The following is a 17,100-nucleotide window of genomic DNA, read 5'->3' as shown; positions in this document are numbered from 1 at the left end:
ACATTAAGTGTCTGCATTTCAGGTGGAAACATCCCTTCCTCCTTGCAATATTAATTTTGAAACTAGATTAAATAGTTAAGTTTTTTTTTTTCCCCAAAGCACTTAGCATTCCAAAATGGAAGTGCTGTCTCAAGTGCAGTGTAAAATTAAATTTTGTTTGATGAACTCATAAAGCAATAAGGTTTGACACACTCTTCCAAATTTCATCAGGTCATCATTTAGAGGGGTTCAGAGTCACAGCCTATATAAAAACTCTCAACAGACCCTTCTTCTCTTAAATGGTCAGAACAAATGTTCTTCATTCTCACAAAACCCCACACTGCTCAGTTCCACTATGCAATTTCCTTTCTTGTAGATCTGAGCAGGCTGGATCGACGGGCTGAGGACAATGGGCTGAGGTGCAGTAAGGCCAAGTGCTGGATCCTGCCCTTGGATCCCCAGGCAGTGCTACAGGCTTGGGGGAGAGGCACTGGAAAGCTGCCCAGAGGAAAAGGACCTGGGGGTGCTGGTTGGCAGCAGCTGAACCTGAGCCAGGGTGTGCCCAAGTGGCCAAGAAGGCCAATGGCATCCTGGCAACAGTGTGGCCAGCAGGACAGTCTACCCTGTACTGGGCACTGGTGAGGCCACACCTCAAATCATGTGTTCAGTTTGGGCCCCTCACTCCAGGAAGGACACTGAGGTGCTGGAGCATGTCCAGAGAAGGGCAATGGAGCTGATGAAGGATCTGACATGAAAGAGCTGAGGGTGCTGGGGCTGTTTAGCCTGGAGAAAAGGCGGCACGGGGAGGCCTTATCAACCACCTGAAAGGAGGCTCTAGCCATGTGGTGGTCAGTCTCTTCTCCCAAAACACAAGCGTCAGGACAAGAGGACATAATCTCAGTCTGTGCCAGGAGAGGCTGAGGTTGGACATCAGGAAGACTTTCTTTATTGAAGGAGTTAAGCACTGGAAAAAGCTGCCTAGGGAAGTGGTAAAATCCCAGTCCTTGGAAGTGTTCAAAAGGCAAAATTTTTTGTTACTCATTTGTCACCTCTACTGATTTACAAACCTCCCCTATATGCCATCACAATCCTTTCCTCAAAACCAAGACTCCTTGAAATAGAAGCAGCTATGCTTTTGTGAAGATTGGATGAGTGGACAGTGGGGTAGATTGAGAACTGGGCAACTGGCAGATCCCAGAAGGTCATGATCAGTGGCACAGAGGGAGGCCTGTCATTAGTGTTGTCCCCCAAAACTCAATACTGGGTCCAGTACTGTTTAACTTGTCCATCAATGAGTTGGATGAAGGGACAGAGGCCTCCTCAGCAAGTTAAATGGTGACACAAAGCTGGGAGGAGTGGCTAATATCCCAGAGAGCTGTGCCACCCTTCAGAAGGACCTCAACAGGGTGGAGAAATGGAAAAAGAACCTTCTGAAGTTCAACAAAGGTATACAAAGGTTCTGGCACAGGAAGAATAACCCCCTGCACCAGCACAAACTGGGGGTTGACCTGCTGGAAAGCAACTCTGCAAAGAAGGATCTGGCGGTCCTGGTGGACAACAAGCTGTCCATGAGCCAGCAGTGCCCTTGTGGCCAAGAAGGCCAATGGGATCCTGAGGTACATTAGGAAGAGAGCATCACTAACAGGTCAAGGAAGGTGATCCTACTCCTCTATTCAACCCCAGTGGGACCACAATTGGTGTTCTCTGTCCAGTTCTGGTCTCCTCAGTACAAGGTATGGAGATCCTGCCATGAATATAGTGGAGGGCAACAAAGACGATTAAGGGACTGGAGCACCTCTCTTATGACGACAGATTTGGGCCTGTTCAGCCTCAGGAAGAGACAAGTGAGAGACGACCCCACCAATGTGTGCACGTATCTAAAGGGGGGGGTGCCAAGAGGATGGAGCCAGGCTCTCCTCCATGGTCCCAAGCAGCAGGGCAAGAGGCAAGTGGCAGAAAGTGATGCACAGGAAGCCCCACTTGAACACAAGGAAGAACTTTGCTGTGCAGGTGACCGTGGACTGGAACAGATTGTCCAGAGAGGCTGTGGAGCCTCCTCCACTGGAGACACTCAAGAACCATCTGGGCACAATTCTTTGCTCTGGGATGACCCTGTTTGAGCACAGATTTGACCAGGTGACCCACTCTGGTCCCTTCCAACCTGACCGTTGTGAGATTCTGTGATTATGTAAAACAACTCTGTTCAGATCCGGACTGGCCGCTTTGTTTTAAGGCGGACTTTAAGGCAGAAGCGGGATTTCACACCTCTGGTCCCTCCCTGGCCGCTGCCCGGGCTGCGCCGGGGACGCGCCCGCGGGTGACGGCGCCGGTCCCGCTCGCGCTGCGGGTCCCGCGCCACCGCCCGCTCCGCGCGCAACGGCCGGCGGGCGGCAGCCGCGGGCGCAGCACGCGCTCCCATGGCCCAGCCCGCCTGCACTTCCTGCGGAGACGATGACGATCCTGATCCCGATCCCGATCCTGCCCCACCCGGCGGTGGAAGTGGTGCGAGGCGGAGGGCGCTAACTCATTCCCAGGTCGCATCGCCGAACCGGCGCTTTTGTTTCCAGGCCCTTCTCACCCGCCTGCCCAGCGCCCCCTCGCACCAGCTCGTATGCCCGGCAGCACAGCCACCGCCGTCCCTCTCCTTCCCTCCCTCGCACTTTCTTCTTCCGGGTCTCTACGGCGCCTTTTTCCTCGGCTTCCAGGCCGGCTCCGCCTCCTCCTTCCCCGGCCCGGTCGTATTTCGCCGGGCGGGGGCGCTGGCGGGCCCGGCAGCAGGAGCCGTCGCTGCCGCCATCGCTGCAGGACGGCTTCAGTCTCCTCAGCTCCCCAACATGGCAGCAGCGGCGGGAGGCAGCCGCACACCTCGCAGGCCGGCGCTGCTGACCCCTCGCGGCAACGGGGACCGCACCGTGTTCCTCTTCGACCGGCGCCGGGAGCAGGCGGACCCGGACGAGAAAGTGCTCAGCTACGGCAGGGACAACTACCGCGCTTTCCGCAGCGCCGTCTGCCAGGTACGCGGCGGGGCGGGCGGCGTCGGGCGCCGCGGTGGCGTTGTTTCACGAGTGAGCGTACGTCCCTGCGGCGCTGGGGCTGAGAGGCGGCCGGGGCGGAGCGGGGGTGTCACAGCCGGCTCGGGGGCCGCCGCGCCCGCCGCCTGCCCGCCAGCTTTGTTGCCGGGATAGGTGGGCGGCCATGGCGGAGAGCCCGCGGCCGCTCCGTCGCCGTCGCCTTTCTCCCGCAGCCCGAGAGGCCGGTGCGGGGCGGCGGCGGGAGCAGCCCCTGGCGGCGGGCGGGAAGGCAGCCGGCGGCCCCCGAGCGCCCCCGCGCGGGCAGCGGCGGCGGCGGGCGCGGTGCCGCGCTCCGGAGGGCGTTTGTCGTCGGCGCGGTGCTTGTCGTTTGGCCACAGCGCCGGCTCGGGCGTCTCAGGGGTCACCTCCAACCTAAAGGGTTGTGTGGCTCTGTTTCCGCTCTCCAAAGCGTTGGCGATGAGCGCCGTTTCCCGTCTGCAGCGGTGGCTGCCATTTAAATACCGTGTCTGGAGGCTCCTTTGCCGACCTGTCGCGTGTCCTTTCGGTTCTTTTTCTCTGTCGTAACGCGAAACGAAACTTGCTCCATCTTCACAGCTCGGGGAGGTGGAGATTCTTTTCCGCGTACGGGCTGTTTGCTGTAGTTTGCTGGCGCTGCCAGTGGGCATCGCCCGTTTCTGTCGTGGTTTCGTTTTCTGAGCGAGTGGTAAATGCCATAAACCTGCTAGCTGCCTGCACGTTTTGCCATGTGAAATGCGCAGGAAAATCAGCTCTGAATTTTTGTACTAATTTAGTCTGATAAAAAATTTAATTTTAGTTTCTTTATCCAGTATAATTTCCTCTTCGTTTTCTAGCATGTAAGTTCTATTTTTTTGCATATAGATGGGCTGTATTAAATATCTGTTTTACATTTTAATAAATGGAATTATTTCTAAATTTCATTAAAATGTATCGATTTATGAACAATGTAAGTATTACCAAGTGTCACTTTTATTTGTAATACAACTATGTCATGATGAAATATGTGATTAATATAAGTATATGTGATAATAAATATATACAAGATACAGGCAAAGTATTTATTGGGAAAAATAAACCTAAATAAGTAGTGTATAAATTGTTTTATGTCTGGACAGTGTTTAATGCAATGGCTTCCTACTGTGATAGAAGCTTTGAGTTGCCAATGTCAGCAGGGGTAGATGTTGCAGAGTTCTGTGTCCAAAATGGCATAGCCATGATCTGGTAGGGTCACTGAATCTTAAGGCAGAGTTGGCTCCCCTGGAAGTGTCCAGAAAAGGAGCAGAGGTGGCACTTTGTGGTATGATATGGTTTAGAGAGTGTGAAGTCTTGGAAGTCTTTTGGATTCTGTGGTTCTGTACTCGTAAATAAAGGGGTTATGGAGTGTTAGCACATTCCTTTGTCTGATCAGTGCCCAATAAAGAAATGAATACTCTACAGTGTAGCATTCTGAGAAGCTAGACAATAGGGTGGGTTCATGACCTTCCAAGGGTTTGTATCTCCTATGAGTAATTAATGAGTGTTACATAATTTTCTCCAAGAATTGTCTTAATAGATACACCTAGTACCTAGCAGATGAGCTTCAAGAACACTAAGTATTTTCAGTAGTTGAGGCAAATATGTACATGATGAATCTACCCCTTTTTTCTCTTAGATTTTGTAATTAATCAATGGGCTGAGTTTAACACTAATTTACAATTTATTCTAGAACGGAGTCTGTCTTTTCTGTTTTTTTTTTTTTTACATATACTGCACACTCCAGTGACATAACGTTTCCATGCCTCCTTATGGTGTGCAGTAGTTCACACAGCTTTTGGCACATTTGCAATTCATTAAGAACTAAGCCATCATCACCAGCTGTGACACATCTCGGGTACTAAGAGCTTCGGGGATTTTTTTACCAGAGAAATGTATTGACGTTTTGAAGTCGGTACCTTAATGCTGTTGGGCAGACTTCTCGCATGGACAGCAGAGCGTTTGAGAAGCCTGATGCTGCAAAGCAGACCTTGCTGTGTTTGAATGTGATGCCTGTGCAAGTAAAATTTTCAAGTATAGTTTTTTTAGTATGTTTAATATCACAAGCCTTATCACCAGTCCTGTGGCTGTTTTGGGTGTTAAGGATAACAGGGTCTGTGCTCTTACAAGCTTGTGCAGCGAGAACCTCAGCTGATCATTCTCTTAGAGAAGGACCTTCTCCAATAATGTGTTTACCATCAGTGAGAGCAGTCAGAGGTGCCTCTGTCACTGCTAGTTTTAGTGTGATGACTCTTCACACTTTGGATCTTTCATCATCTGATATGTGGGACATCTGACTCTGAAAGGATTCTGAGACAGGTGGAATGGCATGACCTGTAAATGTTGGTACAGTGAAAACTGGACAGGCAGAGGGTTGGGGTGTTTGCTATCTCATATCTCCCACACCAACAGTATACAAGTTCTAGGACTTCCAGAAAAGCATTCTGGCATCTCAGAGCTCCAAGAGCTTTTGTGTTTCTCTGAGTGTTGTACTCCAAAGTTCTCAATTTCTGGCATCTTGAAAGTTGCAACTAATTACTTTTAGGAGAAAGTGAGATGAATGGTTTCACCTGAAACCATGGGTGGTGCTGAAAACACGGCAGGGAAGTGATGAAAGCTCAGGAAGGACGATTCTTTTGTTAAGCTGCTTTTGAGTTGGTTCAAACTAAGGTGAAGTGCAATGTTGTATTCACTTTTAGACAAATAAAGGCGTTAGGCACTGTCAGACTGCTTGATTGGGCAGACACTGAGTATGCAGCAATGTGGTTTCCGAGGGTCTCCTGTGTGGTGGCTCAGCTTTCAATGGACTTTGATTGGCAATTTGTCATGCAACTGAATGATGTGACTGTAGCAGCACAGGCACTCCCACGTGGTCATGGCTGACAAGGATACCAGAAATAATAAGCTGTTGGAACTATTTATGTTGTGAACACCTTCCTATGGCACAAGAGGATTCTTCTGGATAGAACTGGATCTTCAGCAGTCAAATCCTACAAAAAATTATGAAATTAAACCTGATTGTGGTATCTGATGATCCTGAGTTGAAAATACTTAAGTACCTGAAGGCATGGTCTTAGGCTTCTACTTCTGAGACTTAGGGGTTTTTAAAATAACATGTAGAGAAGGTATTTTCTTGTTTGTAGAGCAAAACTGATTCAACCACTTCAGAGGTGTTTAGGATCTTATGCGTGTTGTGTCTGTTGTCCTATATAATATTTCTCTATTATTACTAAAGTATTCTTAATTAATTTTTGAAATTTGGGGGGGGGGGTCTTTTTAAGCAAATGGGGTTTTTTTACTATCTCCTAAGCAGTTAATGCATGTTTGTGTAGTTGGAAGTGGCTTTATATACTGATAAATTAGCCTTTCATTCTCAGTGTTGCAGGAGGGAAGATTTAGGGAAAAAATCTTATAAGAGGGTGGAGCTTATATGGTCTTCATTCTTCATCCTTGTAGTGGTCAATCCTAAGCAGAAACCTCTTAATCAAGAATAATGCTAGCTTGAGTATTAGTATTCCATTTGTGCTCATGTGGAGTAGTCATATAATTTCAGTCTACAGAACCGTGAAGTTTTGAGGTGACTAAGTGGGCTAAAAATACTGTGTTTTGCTTCTTCTTGGCAATACTGTTTCTTGTGCTCCTTATTGTTAACATCTGTTAGGTCTGTGCCCCACTGCTTGTCCTGATGTTTAGAGTATAATTCAAAAATACTTAGTAGCAATAAGCGGAATGGAGCTAAACTGTTGGCGTCTAATCTGAGATGCCTTGCTCGCATTATCCAGGTGCACAGTGGAGCTGGACCACTTCAGTTTGTTGCTGAGATGGCAGAAATCCTTCAGGCACTTAAGAGTGGTCATGTTCCTTTTAGAGCAGAAAGGTGGCTGTGCTGAAAACGGCACTGAAACTTGCCACGTGAAGGTATTTTTGAGAGGCTTTGAGGTGAACTAATGTCCTAGGGTAACGTTATAATGCTTGTATTGTGCTTCAGCTACCAGTCTGAAGAGAGTAATGGTACTAGGATTAGGGTTACTACTTGTATAGGAACCAAGCTCATTGGTAAATGCTTCCTTAGTTCTTCTGAAACTTCTCCTCATTGTTGTGATCTCCTTGTGTAAAACAAAAAAAAAGAAACCAACCCATAGATGTGTAATCTATATAAAAAGTAAATATCTGTAATTGAAGTAGATACTCAAAAACCAGGTATCACAATAAAACAAAGTTTTTTGCTTTTAGTCTTTTGTCACATCTTTTGTTGAGCTTCCCATTGACCTGTCTACTTACTATTTAAATAGATTATTTTGCTAATCCGCCCAAATAAATTCCAGTGTCTCAATGAGCCAAGAAGCAGAAAAGGATATTCATTAAGATGGTGTATGGAAAATAAGCATAAGTGTAGTATCAAATCAAGGCAAGAAATAAGTGAATTTTTGTTGAATATTTGCTTATCAATGCATAATAAATAAAGTGTAATTAAATTATTTACAATCAAAGAAGAATATTAGGAACTTTTGCAAGTTTGTATCACCAAAACATCATTCTAAATAAATGCTTAGTAGAGATACTTCCATTAATGATGAAATCAGTCCATCTTACAATAATTGTATTTTTGTATTTTAAGCCCTGTGTTTGTTTAGCAATTTTAGCAATTCTCTATAACCAGAAACTAAAAATAGGTGTATTTTAAACATGCTGTGCATACGCAAAGCAAGTTTCTCCTTGATTTTTAGACATTGTTGGAAATACTGTAAGATCTGTGTAAGATGCAACAATGCTGGAAGTTTTTTCCAACACTATCACACTGTATTTCAGACTTCACTGAAATTGTTACTGATGTTTTGGTGGAAAGAAGAATGCAGTTTTCCGACCTTTGTGCACTTAGGTACAGCCTTATGTGCATCAGTTGATTTGGAAAGCTGAGTGGCTTGTAGGTTCCTGGCTGGTCAAATTTGAGTGCTGGCAACACAGGCAGATGAAGAGTATCAGCAATCTTTAGGATTAGTTATCCAGGTGCAGATTTTAGATGTGACTGAATATTTTTTGGTTTTGAAGAGTGGTTTCTGAATTTTTGTTTCTTTAACAAGTGGTGCCATATAAAGTATTTTGGTAGGAGAAGTGAGCATGAAGTTAATGTTAAAATTCTGGCTGATAGCTGCACTGAGTATTTGTGATTGTGATTTTAGACACGGTAGTTTGTGAAGGTCTTGTGGAAGTTATTGTCTAGACTTAGATTAAATCTAGTAACATGCTCTTTGTAGAAATTCTGGGGTCCCAAGCTTCTTTCTGCTTGCTAAAAGTTGCAGATTTTGAAAAGATGTCTGAGTTAACACATCATTCTGGACAAATGCACTTGTGACTTCTGTAGAGATCTTTTGTCATACAATTTGCCTCTTTTCCTTTTTTGTCTTTTTCCATCAAAATTGTGGTAAAACTTTAAAAAACCTCAAAAACCTATTCTATTACTGAATCTTGTGATACATAGCAATGTTCTACGTGTTTCTGTTCAACTCTTAGTTCTTAAACTTGCCACGTTGATTACTTTTTGTTGATTACTTTTTGTTAATATTTGGACGTGTATCAACTGAACTTCTGAAAGTAGTGAAGCTTTTAAGTATGACAGGGGAAAAGGACCTTGAAGTTCTGCAAATGTTATCCTCTGTAATTTGTTCTTTAGATTGAGATGGTGCTGTCAATAAAGGATGGTTGGAAAATATTTTAGAGCGTTAGTGTTCATTGCTAGTTTTTGTCTGCAGATAGTCTCTAAAAACCACTTGACCAGAAGATATGGGCTCCTGTGTATTTCTGTAATGTATAAATTTTTGCTTTTAGCTCTAAGAAATGCTTAGAAATAATTTCTACCTTTATTTTTAATTTCAGCTACTTTTCTAGAGACTTTTGGATTCCTCTTTCTGTTGGTGTCCAAAGATATTGTATATAAGTTTGTGTTCTGACATTAGGGAAGCTTCTTGAGTTTATCGTTAGAGATGACTCTTATCCTCCTTGCCCTGCTACCATGAGTGCTTAGTCCCAGGTCCTCAGCAAGTTGTCATCTTGTTGAGAACTGTCCTAACAGTAAGTTGGAAGAGTTTATTTGATCAGCATTCTTATGAGGCACGTACAGTTGTTCTCATTTACTTCTGGCAAGGTCTCCACTTAATCTTTTTATATTTTAGTTTTCATATCTGCTACTTCTGTTAATTACCTTAATATTATATAGTTGTATGAATAATTGAGAGAGACGATACAAAACACAGTTCTTGGCTTGAAAATCTGGGATTTGAGAATGAACTAGTTTCCCTTAAGTGAGTACTATCATTTCATCCATTTGTTGATGTAAGAGATTTCTCGCAATTTGGACTGATAAATCTTCATGAAATGGGCTAATTAACTGATAAATGCATGTCTTTCAGATGATAATTTGGTAAATGGCTTGGGATATTCAGTTAATCAGTGCAAAATTGCAGAAGGCTACAGGCTTCTCAGTGTTTGGATGTGGCTCTTAGCTTCATTTTTTCAGATTCTTGGACATGTTTTTGTAAAGGAGCTGCCGGATGAATTTGAAATACTGAAGAAGCTATATTGCCTTTTGCCATGTTGGGTAGCTAAGTGTATAACTATGAAGGAGAGCATTGAAAATCACATCATCAAATTTCTTTACGTTTAACTAATACAGTTCACGTTCCCCTTTAGAGGTTTACATTAGCAATACGGTTCTAATAGTCAGCAAAAATACTTCTTGGCTGTGGAAAGTGACTCCATGTTTTGTCTCTGTTATCCCTTGGCTGCATCACCAAGCTCTGCGGCCATTTATTCTCATTATTCTTATGTGCTGTCTGCTTGGATTGGTTACAGTAGGAAGATGCAGAATTTTAAGGGTACAGAAATTGCATATTGTAGGGAACAACTGTTTGTGTTGGAAAGGTTTGGATTCTAAGGGGTTAAACATCTTTTCTGAAGATACTGTAGTTTTGGCTTCACTGTTCTACCTTTGTCATGTTGGAGAGTGTTCTATTCCTTCAGTTTTAAAAGTCACCACCAAAAGGACCAGAGGAAGCAGACCATTGACCCTGTCCTTACAGCGTGTTATTTCTCCTTCACTTACCACCTCAAGCCTGTTTATGTGACTGCAAGCTGTGGTGGTACGCACACAAAGTTAAATATTTGCTCTTTGAACACCTTTTCCAAGGCAGATGGTAAATCCAGAGGCAAAATCTATGTTGACTTCATGCTGAGTGTTTTAGTTGGCTCAGTAGGCAGGTAAGACTTGCTGTGCATGTGTAGATCAAGTAGCAGTAGAACTTTTGAGCTTTTGTGCTCATATGTGAAAGAGAAAAGAAACAGAGGCCTGTTTGAAGAAGTATAAGCTGCTGAGGAGTTATCTGGATTTGAGGGGTTGTGTTTTGTTTTGAGGTTTGTCGGGGTTTTTTTTAGTTTATAAAGAAAACCTGTGACTGAAGCTTGTACATAAACTGAACCTTACTTCTTGATTGACATGTAAAAGTTAAAAGATACCACAGATTCACACTTTGTGTTATACCTGTAAAGTGCTCTGCTGAAAGCTTCTTGGGCGTGTGACATTGTCTCAAACTCCTTTAGCATTATATCATAAACATCTACCAGCAAATTGAGAGCTATTAACTTTATTTATCATGAAATATAGGTGGTGCTCCAGACTGATCATCCAGTTACAAGGAAGACATTTTTCTTGTTTGTACAGGCAGCTTTTTTGCTGGTGTATCATTCCATGGGTTTAAGTACTGATATCCTGCTGTGTGCAAAACAGGTTAAACTCAGGGGTTTTGGTTTTTTTAAATTTAACTTGTTGCCTGTTAACACAAACTTCTAATGATTGATTGTGGGGAAAATTAATCACTTAGAGAAGTGGTGCATTTCCTTCCCCTTTTCCAAACTCATCTTCTGTCATACACCATTCTTTTCCCATTCCTAGTCTAACTTATTCGTGTTCCCCTAATGCACATCTCATGGTCAATCCCAATTCCTTTGGTTAGGTAACAGGTGGTGTGAGACATCAGCTTTATTCTGCTGCTCTTACTGTTTGTTTTCCTGCTATGATGAATTGCCATAGGTCTCAGCTCCATGGGAGTAGGAGGGCAGAGAGGAAATTCTGTGCCCTGACATGGATCCTCCATGGGCCTCAGCACCTTTGGGACCCTCCATGGGCTGGTGTGGAGAACATACTTTCAATGCATCTGTCCCTGGCAATGTTTCCTGATGCATTTCCTCTGTTGCTTCTCATTTGTCTCTTCTATTTCTTCCCTGATAAGTTAGAGCAGAAGCACCATGTGCCCTTCTGGTGTAAACTTGGATGAGGAGTGCTCCATGGCTTTGAGAGCTATCTGGAACTGGCTATGGCTGTCTCAGGGCAATTGATTGCCTCTTCTCACACTGGTCACCCCTACAGCTCTCTGACATCAAAGCCTGGCAGCATACACTCAGCATGCTTCCAAGTGTGGTTTGGCAGCTAATTTGTTTTTCAGTCAACAGCTATGGTTGTTTTCCCAGAATATTAAAATTTTGGTTTGTTGACATAATCTATACTTTCCAGGCTTTTGGCATAATTTTTCCTCTTCTCTATCCATATAACAGTTCATCTTTGTAGCACTTTAACTATTGCTTTTGCATGTAACAATATGTAACCAACAGTGTAGGGATCCTTGCCTTTTCACACGTCTGCCTTTTCTAGCTTTTGGATTTATTTGAAGTTTGTATCTGTTTTTTTCCCCAACATCTCTTCTTTTGTATACAAAAAGATAAAAGCTTTCACTTAGTTGTTTAAACATAGTAACCTCCAAACATTCACTGCGTTTTCACTGTGAGTGTGCAGAGGCATTTGTGAGCGTAGTGATTGTACTCTTGAAGATTTTGGTGACAATAAAAGCTTCATCATGGTTGTGTGTCTGGATTATCATAGAATAACTCACAGATTTATCATATGAATGTGTTTCTGAGTTGTCTCATAAATCTTATTAAATTAAGTTGTGTGCATCTTCAGTACTTAATTGGAAAAGGGCACCATGCTGGGCTGGAAAAGACATGGCAGTGAAAGCTGAACTTCTTACCAACAAAAGATATAATGATATTTCTTACATGTATAAATCTTACTGAGAAATTGAACATTTGACCAATGCTGGAAGTTGTCTGTCAGAACTGAATGAAAATCACCAACTGTACAAGTAAATTGCCCAGTAGGTTCACTTTAACTCAGGAATGACCAGCAGCTTCTCCTTCTGGAAATCAGATCCACATACTGTGCAGCTGCATCACTGCTACCTGGCATAGTGGGAAGAGACAGGGACTAGGGTAACCAAGAATGTAGGATAGAGGGAGGGAGGAAGTAAAACAAATAAGTCTTATATAGAAATGAAGCATTCAAACTGAGTAATCCCCAAAGTTTACAAAGGATATGGCCTGTTAAACCGTGGCATGGGCAAGAAAAAACAGTAATCTGCAGTCCAGACTGCCAAACTTGGTCTGTGTACCAACTTAGCAGCTTGTGAAGTGGAAAGGACCTGATGCCAGTGGACACTGAAATACTGGGTTCACCCAGGAAATTGAAGCATAGCCTGCCAGGCTGTTTGGTTTGGTTTGGTTTAGTTGAGGCTCTCCTGTGGAATGAGGGAGAGGACCAGAAGGATGAGGCTGCCCCTGCTTCCATAGCAGGCTGCTGTCTTGTACATGCACTAGCTGATCCTAATTTCTTGCTGCCTTCAAGTAAATACTGCACTCTTCATAAGGGTGTGAGAGCAGAAGAGCCTTTGGGAGACTGAGAAAACAAGGAAGCTGTAGTTATAGCTGGAGGGAAAGATGCTTGTCTGTGCTTTCAAATGTAAAACTCTAGTTACTCTATATTAACCACTGACCTTGAATGGCACAGGAGGATGTTAGCTTTCTAAAATCCATATATTTTAATGCTTACATTTCTTGCTCTGAGCAGTTTTGTAGTTTTTCCTGTACAGATTTGCTATGTGGAAATTTATGTAAAGTGAGAGGTAGAATTGAAGTGATCTGAATTCAGAAGAGTTAAAAAGTATTAGTCCAGGTTCTTAAGTTCTGAACATCAGTCTCTGTGTCATCTGCATTTGTTTCACTTGCACCAAGTACTATGAGAAATTCAACATTTTTTCTAGTTTTGGTGATGGATAATAACTGTATCTTTAATGTGGTCACAGGGAGAAAGTAACTGAAATATGGAAAGTAGGCTCTTAATGAAACCATAAGTAGTGTTCAAAAATATTTTCATGAGTCTGAGTAATAGGGATGGAAAGAGATGTGGGAAATTATGAGGGCAAGCTGCTGCAGATAATGCTAGAACTTTCTTCAGGGGAGAATCTGGCTAAAACTGCATAAAGTACCTGAGTTGTCACTGCAAGACTGACAGGGTTGATGGAGTTTGATGAGACTAGGATTGTCTTTTACTTGAGTTTCAAAGACTGGAAAGGCAGGAGAAGGGACAGATAGTAATTTTATTATTTTGGGAAAGAGCATCAGGGAGCAAAAATGAAAGTAAAAGTAGAAGCATTTAAATGCAGGTAGAAAGCAGGATAGAAAGTCTAAAGCGACAGTAAACACATTCGAAAGAAGGCATCAAAGTGGCAAAGATTGTTTAGGTTCAGAAAAGTGTTTTAACAGTAAAGAATTTTTCTGAAAGAAGTCTTTATTTTTTGTAGATGTATGATATAATTGAAGAAGAAAGACTTTAATATCCAATGCTAAGAAATATTAGGTTGGTTTGGTGTCTCAAGAGTGCATTTAAATATGGGACACCCTCTAGGTCATAACTATTGCTGTAGTTTCACAGTCTCATTCCTCTGCCCTCAAGGGGGCTTATCTATAAGATAGTTCTTCCTCCTTAAAATTCCTGTTGCTCACTAGAGCATATTTTATTTTATGCAGGTAAAAGTATGGACAGCTTTGGCTAATTTGAGAAAACAAGTGATCCTAAATTCAACTGTGTTCTAAGCGATTATGTGATTACTCATCAGTAACTTGTGACAAAGTAAATAGACTGTGCCTTTTTTTGTTTTAATATATCTGAATAGTTTTTGGACTACTTAGTTATCGTAACTAAATAACTTTCAATTTTTATAGGCATTTGGCATATCTTCTGATGAAACCTTTGTTATCACCACAACAAATAGGAAGGAAATTACAGAAGATAACTTCAGTAAGTATCTTAGATGGCAAAATAATTACAGTTATTTCTTATCTTGATCATAAAGGCCACGTGATAACTGTTTGTGCTCTATGACATACAGTAATTAACTGAAAGTACAAATCCTGTAATAGTTTGCCAAAAATTGTTTTAAAATTACTTTCACAAAGAAAATACATAGGGAGAGCTATTCTGAGAGCTCTCAGCTGGTCTCAAGCTCCAGGTGCCTGCAAGAATCCAGACAGAGGAGAAAAAAAAAAGGCTCAACAGCAAAAAGGGCCCAGATTTATTGTGCCCTCACCTTGGTGTTACTTGTACTCTAGAAATACGTGTGAGACACTCAGATCTGCTCGTCATTACAGGAGCCAGTGAATACTCTCAGTTCACTTCAAATCAACCCTGCTCCTGTACAGAAGGAAACTGGAGGGGCCAAAGGAAATATGTGTTTTTGATGTGTTTGTGTGATGACAGTTATACTACGTATCTCCTGTCACAAAGTCTGTAAATTATAGGAAAAAGTTATATGTACATAGCTGTCACCTGGGAAAATTTGCATTATAAATCTTGGAAATGTGAAAATATATTAATTTAAATGTTGTTAAATGCTGAGTGGGCGGCGCCTAGGACAATACACAGATTACACGGCAAAGCTCGTAATTGCTTTGAGAGCAGAAGTTGCCTGATGCAGTGCCCTTGAAAGTACTTTGTTTCATCTTCACTGCAGGCGAGCTTGTTCACGATGGAGTTACTTTATATTTGCTACAGTCAGTTGATCAAATGTTGCTTTTGGCAACCAAGGAACGAATCGACTTTCTGCCCCACTACGACACACTTGTCAAAAGTGGCATGTACGAGTACTATGCCAGCGAGGGCCAAAATCCTTTGCGTAAGTACCTGCAAAAGTAATCTTTTGTAAATTATGTTTATATGAATATAACATAGTTATGAACAATTCAACTTAAAATTATAGCTGCTAAAAAAAATTAATCTTAACTGTAAAAGAAAAATTAGCTGTGTTCTTTATACAAATTTTTCTTTTAAAAATTATTAAAAGTAGCCACCTAAGAATCCAGATTTATAGAGGTACCTTCTCAAATACTTGTTCAAGAAGTTTGAGTATTTTAGAAGTAAAATAACTTTAGCCTGAATAAATCTTGTGCATGTCATTCAGACAGGTCAGCATTTGTGTTATTAGACTTTTGTCACCTGTACTGAACTGTAGACTTTGAATTTCGTGACCAGTTTTTGTGTGAGCTACTATAGAATGTTGTGTGCCCTCCCATCTGGGGTGCTGCAGAGCTTAACTTACCAACAAGTGCAAGCATTTCTTTAAAAAGATGCTGTTTTAAGTAGTTTTTATCGAAGTGGTGCATGAAATATGTAACCAGCATTTTGTATTGTTTTATTGAATAAATTACTTCCTTTTTATGGCTTCTCTGAAAATTCTGTATGTGTCTGTGATTACCTTCTAAGTACTATGTACTTAATAGGTACAGCAGGTTCAAAATTACACAGAAAAAAAAGCAAAAAAAAAAAAATCAAGAATCAAGCATGATACCATTCCTGATGTTTTAACAATATAAAATGTTTATAAATAGCAGCTGTTATTTTTAAGGACCAGTCTTTCCTCTTTGTGCACGTCATTTGTTCCGTGCTCCAGGATAGGCACTGTATTGGTTTGGGTTTGGTGGTACTGTTGAGTCAGTGGTACATCTATCCCCGTGCACAGGAATTGCTGTGTAAGGCCACACAGAGTGAGCATTCTGTGGAGATCTGTGCTTTTTTCCTGCCAGCAGCCATTAGTGGACCTGTTACTTTCTAACACAGAAGCTGACTGGAAAGGCCAAACTGGGCTTGGTCTGCAACGACCACACCCTGGTGTAATTCAATTAAATAGGCAAGTGTAAAGTGCTGTAAGGACTCTAAACCTCAGCGAAAGGCCTTTCAGTTGTTAAAGGGTGTGGTGCATGGAACACCGGGAAACACCCTTGGGGATAGAGGAGTAGAGTTCATGCAGTTACTTAAATGCATGCACTTAACTTTTTAGAGCACAAGAACAATTGATTTCTGTGTGGAAGAAATCGGGTGTAGAAGGCAGGAGAATAGCATGGCTGAGTAAAGACCTCCTGGTCAAACTAAAACACAAGAGGGAGTTGCACAGCTGGTGGAAGCAAGCTAGAGAACAATATAGCAACAATAACTAGCAAGCAAGCTAGAGAATAATACAGGGATATTGCCTGGGAATGTATGGATGAGATCCGGAACACTAAGGAACAGCTGGAGCAAAATCAGCAAGGGATGTGAGGAGGAATAATAAGGGTTTTACAGATACAATAGAAAAGGATGACAAAAAAAGTTGCGCCCTAAATAAATGAAATGTGAGATGAGAGGGTCTAGGGGCAGCTGACATGGAGAAGACTGAAGTACTAAACCAATGCCTGACCAATTTTGAGTGTTGATGAAGGGCCATTGTTCTTTGATATGGAATAGTAAATATTGGTCACATAACTGATGCTCAGCTACTCTGTTTGCAATGAAGAAAATTACAAAAAAGTGCATAACTGTTTTTATACTTCAGTAACAGCTTGAGGGAAAATGCCATGTGCTTTCAGTGTTGCTGTGTTACACTGATACTCAAGGGTTTTCTTTTACATGTCTGAAGTGTGTGGCCAGTGTAAATTGCACTGTAGCATTCTGCAAATTGAAGAAAATTTGTAGAACTCTGCAAATTGTAGGAAATAAGGTTTTCTTTTTAGAGAGACTGAAAGGAAATGTCTGTTCACATAAGCCGGTTGGTCAGATTGAATTAATCTGAATTTGATGTATTTTTTTCCAATTAAATGCAATTTTCCAGTAAAGTTAGGTAGTTTTACTTTAATGAGGTGAGTT

At 42.1% G+C, this 17,100-nt stretch overlaps 1 protein-coding gene across 2 annotated transcripts in view; it reads left to right on the top strand.

Annotated features, from left to right (window-relative positions):
- Positions 1-2,747: 2,747 nt before the first annotated feature.
- SMCHD1 (structural maintenance of chromosomes flexible hinge domain containing 1) overlaps positions 2,748-17,100 on the top strand; it is a 73,546-nt gene continuing 59,193 nt past the window's right edge. For both annotated transcript variants that reach the window (XR_005952255.1, XM_041399391.1), the window contains exons 1-3: positions 2,748-2,993; positions 14,148-14,223; positions 14,936-15,097. Coding sequence is in view for 1 of the 2 variants with exons in the window: in XM_041399391.1 (XP_041255325.1) it covers positions 2,814-2,993; positions 14,148-14,223; positions 14,936-15,097 (418 nt within the window). In the remaining variant the exon portion in view is untranslated. The remainder of the gene's footprint in view (positions 2,994-14,147; positions 14,224-14,935; positions 15,098-17,100) is intronic.

This window comes from Onychostruthus taczanowskii, unplaced genomic scaffold (genome assembly GCF_017590055.1).
Source record: "Onychostruthus taczanowskii isolate IOZ18803 unplaced genomic scaffold, ASM1759005v1 scaffold16, whole genome shotgun sequence".
Taxonomy (NCBI): domain Eukaryota; kingdom Metazoa; phylum Chordata; class Aves; order Passeriformes; family Passeridae; genus Onychostruthus; species Onychostruthus taczanowskii.
The sequence above is the reverse complement of the archived record's forward strand: the minus strand, read 5'-3'. Positions and strand labels throughout refer to the sequence as shown.